The following is a 10406-nucleotide window of genomic DNA, read 5'->3' on the forward strand; positions in this document are numbered from 1 at the left end:
GTTTGTATCGTTTTCTCTGTTCTGCCGTTCTCAATTTATTTGTATGGCAATTTTGTCAGACGACTTATACATTTTAGCAGATTGGAAGTAACTGCATCTTAATTAATCACGTTATCTGATAAGAGAAACAAAAATAGGCCTATGTAAATGAGAACAGAAAACTAATATGAAGGGCTGATAGGATGTGGTGACTTGTCATATATGCTAATAAGTCATGGCGTCATCTATCGACATTTGAGAGACTTTTCAAGCAGGCATTTGGCAACAACAATCGATTTCGGGCGGTACATCAATAAAGCATAACATGCACTGTAATTATATATCACAAGACAAATTTAAATTGTATATTAGATGACATTTAGCTAGACGTGTGAAATTACAATAGACTTGAATTGCTACCGCCATATTTAACTTTTGACAGGAGTGTAAACGAAGCAGTGAAGGATAGAAATACAGTGCATTTTATGGATTGTAGGCCTACTGTTACCGATTGTTCAACTGACGCATAAAACAACAATAACAACAAACAAACCAAAACTGATAAACCAAAAGACGAAAACTGTGAAACTTTTGAAAACTGCGTTGGGGTTTTCACAGTGTGTTGTAAGGACTGCAAGTCTATCCTTCACAGCCACATTTTCTTTCGCCTTAAATTCAATATGGCGTCTAACCTGACTAAGGTGTTGCATGAGACGAACCTCGACCAATTGTTCCCTGAAAATTACCTTCATAATAATTAGTTTAGCAGATATTTTACTTTAAAATTGTCAACTGCCCTGAAAGTCTGTATGTTTGGAACACTGTTTATAAATGAAAATTATGTTTTCTATTCTGCAAAAACATGATTACATGCTGGTCTAATTTTTGTAAACAACTGTTTGAGTTGGTTAGTCTGAACTCTTCTCATCAAGCACAGTTCTTAACCCTTGCTTGCACTCTCCTGCAGGTGATGAAGAGGTAGGCCTATTTGTGGTAACGCCTGTGGTGAACTTACTCTGGTGAGTAATCGCTTTAGGACTACCCACTAGGATTGAGAGATAAAAACAATTAATGACAACATGGGATATCCCTGCTAGAATCCAACTGATAACTGAAGCTGCAAAATTCAACACTGGGCAATCAATGTTTGCACATATTTATAGTGTAGGTAAGATAAAAATAAAACCCTCATAAGCCTGAAGAGGGCATCTTGACAATGAGCTGCATTTTTCCCTGATCTCCCTTCGCCTCCTAGAGAGCCGCAGCTATTTTTATACTGGGTGCTAATTGAAGTTGCAAATATGAATCCATCACAGATGGCTTTTATGCAATCCTGTATTCACTGTATTAATGAACAGAGTGTTACATTTATTGTAGTAAATGACAAAGATTAATTAAAGACAAATTAAAATAGTGACACTTCTGGAGGAAAAAACATATATATATATATATTTCTTCACAAATTTCCTTAAAAACCAATAAATATCCACATACAAATGTATTTATGATCCAGTAAATAACTACAAACAAATTGCACTTTGGTGTAAACATACTGTACAAGGAAAAATAAAGGTAAAATCTGCCTGTATGCGTAACAGGCGGAGGTAATGTTGAGAATTTCTGTTCTTTGCATCCATAATCAGCGGTGTAAAAGGGGTATCCTGGCACTTAGAAGCACTTCCTGTGGACGATGGATGGGCCAGCCTCATCATATTCCTGCTTGCTGATCCACATTTGCTGGAAGGTGGACAGGGAAGCCAGGATAGAGCCACCGATCCAGACGGAGTACTTACGCTCAGGGGGAGCGATGATCTGTCAGAAAGAAGACATGTAATGGTTACAAATCAAACATCTTGCTAAACTGAATTAAACTTAAAAGAAGACAGGAAATCTGAATGACTGAATAGATGTTCCACCTTGATCTTCATGGTGCTGGGGGCCAGAGCAGTGATCTCTTTCTGCATACGATCAGCAATACCTGGGTACATGGTGGTGCCACCAGACAGGACGTTGTTGGCATACAAGTCCTTACGGATGTCAATGTCGCACTTCATGATGCTGTTGTAGGTGGTCTCATGGATACCAGCAGACTCCATACCTTAGGTAAGAAGAAAACAGTGTTGTTATTGTTAACTAAAACTTGGAACATTAGTTTTTTATTTAAATAAAACTGAAATAAAATATAATATAAATATTAGATAAAAAAAGCAAAAATTAGAAATGATGCCTTGGTAAATAACTGAATATAAGTTAAAGTGGAAGTAATAAAATTACTAAAACTAAAAATTTTATAAAAATAAAGTTAAATAGATTTTTAATAAAAAAAAGCACAACAAAATTACAAAAAATTAGAAACTATGAAAAAAATCATTATTGGTTAGTTAAAACAAATTGAATTAATTATTTAATTAAAACAACACTGCTAAATATAAATATTGGCAACTAACTTAAATAAAACGTTTGAAAGTTTGAAGTACTAAAATACTAAAACCCAAACAAAAAAACAAAGTATAAATATAATTCTTAAATGAAAAAATAAATAAAATTAAAATGACAAATGTTGCATTGGCAAATAACTGAAATAAAATAGGTAGAATTATTAAAATGACTAAAACTAAAACTGAAGTAAAACTAAATAAATCTAAATAGAAATGTTTAGAAAAACTAATAATAATAAAAATAACAAAATTACTAAAACTTAAACTATAATTAAAATCAAACTGAAAATATATTAAAATAAGCTAATTCAAAATATTCATTAATATATATAATAACTTATAAGTAATACGACCACTGGACTAGTTAAGAACAATAAGCAGTGATATAAGTAAATAAATAAATAAAAAATGGTAGAATCAATATGGTTTCACCCACCAATGAAGGAAGGCTGGAAGAGAGTCTCTGGGCAACGGAAACGCTCATTTCCTATGGTGATGACCTGACCATCAGGCAACTCGTAGGACTTCTCCAGAGAAGAGGAGGAAGCAGCAGTGGCCATTTCATTCTCAAAGTCCAGAGCGACGTAGCACAGCTTCTCCTTGATGTCACGAACGATCTCACGCTCAGCTGTGAGAATATAATTCCAGTGTTAACAATATATTTTGATAACTCTAATAATGAGACAGCATAACTTATTCATACCTGTTGTCACAAAAGAGTAGCCACGCTCAGTCAGGATCTTCATCAGGTAGTCAGTCAGATCACGACCGGCCAGATCCAGGCGCATGATGGCATGGGGCAGAGCATAACCCTCATAGATGGGCACATTGTGGGTTACACCATCTCCAGAGTCCAGCACAATACCTACAAACAACAAAAATCTTTAAGGCTCCAGAAAAACCTGCAAGTAATGAAGTATTTCAATGCATTTATTAATACTCACCAGTTGTACGTCCAGAAGCGTACAGTGACAGCACAGCCTGGATGGCCACATACATGGCAGGAACGTTGAAGGTCTCAAACATGATCTACATATTAGAGGATGCCAGACATTTGTTAAGTCGTCAAATGTATTTATATAGAGCTTTTCACAATACACATTGTAAAAAAGTACATACCACTTGTACTATGTGCTTGTATATGCTTAAAGTAGTTATATAATTTGCTATTTATTAGTCATTCATCAATTACTTTGAACAGCCTTTTGTGAGTCATGTGAATGTGGAGTATTTAAGGATGTTTAAATAATTTTACCTGCGTCATCTTCTCTCTGTTGGCCTTGGGGTTAAGAGGAGCTTCAGTGAGCAGGGTGGGATGTTCCTCGGGGGCCACACGCAGCTCATTGTAGAAGGTGTGATGCCAGATCTTCTCCATATCATCCCAGTTGGTGATAATACCATGCTCAATTGGGTATTTTAAAGTCAGGATACCTCTCTTGCTCTGAGCCTCATCACCCACGTAGGAGTCTTTCTGTCCCATACCTACCATGACACCCTGTTAGAGAAGATACATTGTCAATATTTCAGTACATACTGTGTAGTATTCCTCATTAAATCTATAATATAGCCCATTTTTGCATTGCAAAACCATTGTACCTGGTGACGAGGACGACCAACGATGGAGGGGAAGACAGCACGAGGCGCATCATCTCCGGCAAAGCCAGCCTTCACCAGGCCGGAGCCATTGTCACACACAAGAGCGGTAGTCTCGTCGTCGTCACACATGGTGTCAGCTGCGGGTCTAATTGTGGAGCAGATACATGTATGAACATACTGTGAACATCCAAGTCATTATGTATGCGTTCCTGACAAGCTCATGTTTTCTCTTCAGAATAGACCACAAAACCATCTGAAATTCTTCTCCAAACTTATTTAAAATAAACTAAAAATCTTTACTGCCATCTATGATTCCATGAAGAACCTTTAACATCATTGGAACCTTTTCCGTTGTTCAAATGGCTCTTTACAATAGAAAAAGGTTCAGATTATGTTCTTCACACTAAGAAAAATAACTTTTCAATGAAAGTTTCTTTGGGGAACCAAGAGTGAATTATTCCATGAACTTCCATTGAACAAATGGTTCTTTATAGTGGAAACAGTTTCTTCAGATTATTCAGAAGCTCTTCACACTTAAGAACTGTTACGTAAAAGGATCCTTGAGAATCTGAAAATGGTTCTTATATGACATCACTGCGAAAACTCCTTTTTGGAAAGCATATTTCCGTACCTCCCGAGATGCTGAATTATCTGACTGACTTATCCTCATGACAAGTTTTCAAAGTAAAAACATTAACTTTTTTTGAAACTCAAAGTCAAAGTATGCATAACTGACAACTCTAAGCCTCTGAAATGTTTGTTTTGCTCAAGAGTCAATTATTTTCATTAGAATTCCAGTGATATTGCACCAGAGCTGCCCTAGTTTAAATCCTAGCGTTCAGAAGATCATCCCATTAAATTAAGTCTGACATTTCGGAAAGCTTTAGCAGCTGTACTTACCAGATCAGCACCAGGAGCTGGTTCCCTTGGAGAGTGAATGGTAGACAGCGCTTTGAGCCAATTTATACTCCAAGAGTGGTCCGGCGACTGCTGGACTTCCCTCTCCTTATTTGGTCGCCCGAGCGCCATTGAGAGCGGAGTGGCCATGAATGGAAGGGCGCGGAGGGGAGAGACCCTCCGCGAGGCATTCGGTCCCACGCCCATGTATGGGAAGAGAAGCGGGGAGGCATCGCGGGGGGCGAGTGATGGTATTCCACGATTTTCGGCACGTCATTATTAATCACCGCGAACATTGTTGAAATGGCATTCCTAAAATCGGCACGCTACCCGCTAAATATAAATTACAAGACAATGAGCGATTGTTCTCTTTAAACAACAAATAATCCACCGTTTACACTTAACGATGTCTCACTTTGTATATTAAGGTGTTGAGTTTGTCAACGTATCTGAGAAAAACAAAGAAAATAAAAGAGGTAAACAAGGAATAAACAAAAGAAAAGAACACTATTGAATGGGAACAACAGATTGTTGTATTTGCTGTGTTTCTTTCTGTGCCAATATGCAATGACATTTTTTTTCATTTTTATAATGTATTTAACCTATTAAATCTATCTATCTATCTATCTATCTATCTATCTATCTATCTATCTATCTATCTATCTATCTATCTATCTATCTATCTATCTATCTATCTATCTATCCATCTATCTATCCATCTATCTATCATCTGGAGAAACCATACTCTTTATATAAAACACAGTTTAATATCACTACATTGGGATAAGTAAATTGACTTTGAAATTAAATCATATGTTAGTCTTGGAAACAGAATTGAATCATAATGACATATCTATAGAGGGGACTGACAATAGAAATGTATCAGGGAGAATGATCATTTGTGCAAATTCAATTTGAGCAAAATCCTGAAAACACAATAGACAAGACAGGATGCCCAAAATGCAATTGTGCTGTTTTTTCTTCCATCCCCCATTCAGGGCAGCCCTTTCCTCTGACGTGTCCCTGCCATTTGTTTCCATTTATATCATAGTTGAAGTGTTTGAGCTTTAGGAAGATGAAAGGCAGAGTGCAAAACTCATGTAGGGTTATTTGTCTGCTTTATTACGTGCATGGAACTGGCACTGGATATCAAAGATATTTAATGAAACTTTATTTGGCTTGAGAGTCATCAACCGTTTAAAGGCGATGATTAAGATGAATTTATTCATAGGAAGCTGCTCTGATTCTAAGGAGATCACTAAGGTTCCAGATCAGCACCCTTGAAAATCCACGTCAAAGACCCACCGCCCTTAGGTTGGCAGAATTATAATAATAAATAGGATTGTTAAATAGGAATTTTGGAAATCAAATCACCAACCACTGCCGGTGTGTACTCTATTAACTATTATTTAACCAAAAAATGGCTGAGTTTTGGTGTTATCATCCCTCTCAGTTCACCTCTTCTCTCCGGTATCAGCATTTCGCCTCATTTCTGTTTAGTTTTTTTAGGAGGCAAAAGCAAGTATGTCTGGTTGCTGGGTCTAGATCTCCATTGAAATGTTAATTTGCGCTACACTGTCTACCAGTAATGACCGTTCCCTCTCATAATGTTAAATTCATGTGACTACTGAATGATGTAACATGCTGATTTTTGCATAATCCCCAACATTCTCTGTCTGAGCATCTGTCAGCCGGCAGGGGCTTAAGGTTTCCTCTATTTGAACTCGTTGTGGCTGTGTTAAGGGTGATTTGGCTGCTACCAAAATAACCTTGAATATGCCAATGTTTGGAAATGTATTTCAGACAAGATACCCAAAAATGCTCATGATCATCAAGGCTGTTCTTTATATAGCCTGTGTGTTGCTGTAGAATGAAGTCTAACCAGAAAATGTAGTCTTCACAACTTGCTTTCCCCTGGAATACACTCGCTTTGTATTTACAGTAAACGTTAATCCCTTTTAGCAGCAAAACAGCCTGTAAACCTCACGGTTTCCCAAAATTACAGTAATCTTTTGTTCGCAGTGTTCCTAGCTAATCTTAAAAGGCTATGCAAATGGCTTTCGTGGCATCTCTCTTTTGAAATGTACGTGCATCTCCTTTGCCCTTTAAGGACCTTTTGTGCTTATTAGTTGCTTAAAAAGGAAAGCTGAAGGTCATAACTCTTCAGATGAGCTGTGGTTTCCGTTGAGCAGAGAACCATTATTATTCTAGGGTCAAATTCTCCGGATAGTAATGCCGTCTGGTTTTGTCACAGGCTTGCTGTCGGCAAGATCTTTTCGTGGCCCTCTGAAACTCGATGCATTTCATATTCTGATTTGTTGAAATGAATTGATTGGGACATTCATCACACAACACATTTTTGATTTCAGAAAAGACTTAATCAGATATCCAATACTATGTACTGGGCAATGGTCACTCGCATTTTATAAATAGCTGTATGATTACATAATTATGATGTGAGCCATGTTGCGTGCCGCTAACCACTTTCATCGTTCATCATGACCCACAGAACTGACGTTCAATAATTCACATTACACTCAGCTGGATTCATATGCATTATATGCGTTAGACATCCAAGTCAGGCAAACCAAATAAAATACACTTGTTGCCAGTTATAATATTCAAAATTGTTGTGAATTGGTATATCAGTAAATTAACAAGTAATCAATAACCAGTTATAATATATAAAGGCCGGACACATAGTTTGATGGATAGGGGATTGAGTGGTCTATGTGTCAAACATAATCTCAAATAAAGGCTGGGTGAGAGCCAGACATTTCATAGTGGAGTGTGGAATGCTGAATCCACACCCTCTCTGTGATCTTGTTCTATGTGTGGAGAGCCAAACTCATGCCAGCTTCACAGGAATAACCTGTCACCACCCTCTCTCTTATTCTTCTCTCTTGTATAGTGTAGATACACTCATGTAAACATATATGCCGAATATGTATCACTGCAGTTGGTAAACAAACATAACCAGTGCTGGGTAGATTACTTACAAATTGCAATCTGTTACTGATTCCAAATTACATGATAAAAACTGTAATTAGTAACGTAATCCATTACATAATTCATTATATATATATATATATATTAACACTTGCTAAAAAAGATGAATTATTATTTTATTATTAATTTATTACCTTAAAATTTCAATGAGTACTTCAAGTAAATTTAATAAAAAGTTTGGGAATCCCTGCATTAATAATAATAATAATAATGTGTGCATTTTAATGTGTTTGAAAGACAAAAGCCTTCCAAAGACATATACTACATGGCTAAATAACCCTCTGAGTGACCATTTAAATACAAATGCATGTGTTTATCTGTAGTTGATGCAATGTTGACATTTTGAGACACTTCTTAAAACTGAAATGATTTTTTATAAATTGAGTGGTCAAATGCTGTGTGACCTCTCAATTATCTGTGTAAATATAGTCAGTGACTAGTGACTGTTTTTTGTGTGAATGTCCACAAAACTGGAAGTCTTTCTGAATCTAAGTAAGTGGTAGGCTATTTTAGAAAGGACACTTTAAAATGAGAAAAGAATAATTATGGATAAGTTATTGCTATTTTGTGAATAATGTGTAATCAGGTAATCAAAAAAGTAACTGTAATCCGATTACATGTATTTCTAAATTTAATCTAATTACAAGTAATTAATTTTTGGAATCTGATTATGTAATTCAAATGACATGTAATCAGTTACTACCCAGCAGTGAACATGATATTTATTAACTCTTGACAACCTTTAACATGAAGCCACGAGAGAAGAGTTTGTAGTGAAGTGGCAAATTTGCATTGACCAACAGAAAGCTTCTTGATTTGAAAGAGTCAGCTGTGCTTCCTACAGTACATTGCTACAATATTACTGCCCCTGAAATTTTACAGAAATATGAAGACACCTTAAGAGAATTACGATATTTGTGCACGGAATATCTAAACTATACTGTGGTCTGCTGGTCCTTCCAGGTTTGGAGACTCCAGGTGTCTTGAGAAGTTTTCTTTCATGTGTGGTCCAGTGTTCCTGAGATTGTTTTGAAACAGTCTTGTGGCTAAAATCTTCTTTCAAGTGTTGATTCATCTGCTGTGATTTGAAAAAGGACTGAATGGAACAACTGTTTCGTAGACATCGGCTTCCTGTTGCTTCCTGTTACTTTTAGTTTGACAAGGTTTGTATGTGTGTGTTTTAAGGGGAGAGTCTCTTGTGGAACAGCTGCTGTGGAACACACACACCCACACACACACACACACACACACACACACACACACACACACACATCCACACACACACACACACACACACACACACACCTGTCTTCCCAGAGCAGAGAGTACCATGCACAGTAAAACCCAAGACTTAAGAGGTGCCAAGTTTGTTGTTTGTTAGGTCAGAAAAATGGTGACAAATTTTCCCTAGGAAGTGTTTAGACCACACAGACAATGGATGCGCTACCCGAGGAAACATTTTATAATTCACAACCATGCCAAACTTTGCATATGTCTGAAGATATGTACATTTTCTTAAGCAAATGTGAATGGTGCTTGCCCCATTAGACAAGCACACTAGGGTATACTTTTCACACTAGCAACTTTGCTAATACGTTCTGAGTTTTGTAAGCATGTCACTCTGCAGTTCTGATTGGTTGTAGTAACTTGCTAACATTTTGTGTGGTTGTTAGCATATTATGCAGTTCATAGCGTGTTCAGGTTGGTTCTTCGCTAACTTTGAGTGGTAGTTAACATGTTGTTATGCAGTTTCTAGGATGTTCTAGTGGCTGAAACAATTTTGCTAAGATTAAAGTTTTTGTTAGCATGTTTATCTGTGATTCCTAAGGTGTTCTGGTGGTTGAAAACATTTTAGTGGTTGTTAATAAGTTGTTCCTAGAGTGTTCTTGGTAGTTATAATGAGGGACTGTTAGCATGTAGCTTTGTGGTTGTTCAGTTGTTTCTGGATGCAATGACTTGGACATGAGTATCTTAATGTAGCATGTTCTGAACAATTGTTAACACCTTGCTATGCTGTTCTAAGGTTATTCTGGGTGGTTGCAACAACTTTTCTAACATGTTCTGAGTGGTTGTTAACACATTGTTTGCCTCATATGATGCTCTGGGTCATTGCAATGCCTTTGCTAATATGACCTGAGAGGTTGTTTGACAGTTGCTCTGTGGTTCTTAGAACGTTCTGGGTTGTTTCTGGGGCATTGCTAAGTGGTTTCAGGGCATCTGATTTTTTTAAAAGTAAAATTATGTCACCCCAAAGTATGATAATTGGTCCATAGGTTCCTAGTAAGTTCATGGAATCATTTTACTAATTTTATCATCCACCAGGCAAAGGTCTGATCATTTAGAAAAATAACAGTACGCCTCTACTTAAACCAGTGATTTGAGATATTCATAGCACAAACTGTTTGGGCCAGCATATGTCAAATAGTTATTTATGGGAATGTGTACAATCTAAAAAATGGGTAAATTATGGACAAACCCAGTGATTGA

The 10406-nt window shown here is 36.8% G+C and overlaps 1 protein-coding gene across 1 annotated transcript; it reads right to left on the minus strand.

Annotated features, from left to right (window-relative positions):
* Positions 1–14: 14 nt before the first annotated feature.
* LOC306843692 (actin, alpha cardiac muscle 1) lies at positions 15–4948 on the minus strand. The gene is made up of 8 exons (XM_079375314.1): positions 4914–4948; positions 4014–4158; positions 3673–3912; positions 3362–3446; positions 3121–3282; positions 2854–3045; positions 1896–2077; positions 15–1791 (listed from the first exon to the last, which is right to left on the minus strand). Exons 2-8 carry the CDS (start codon positions 4140–4142, stop codon positions 1648–1650), a joined length of 1134 nt encoding a protein of 377 aa, XP_079231440.1. The 5' UTR covers positions 4143–4158; positions 4914–4948; the 3' UTR covers positions 15–1647.
* Positions 4949–10406: the final 5458 nt, after the last annotated feature.

The sequence above is a fragment of the Barbus barbus genome (assembly GCF_936440315.1).
Source record: "Barbus barbus genome assembly, chromosome: 24".
Taxonomy (NCBI): domain Eukaryota; kingdom Metazoa; phylum Chordata; class Actinopteri; order Cypriniformes; family Cyprinidae; genus Barbus; species Barbus barbus.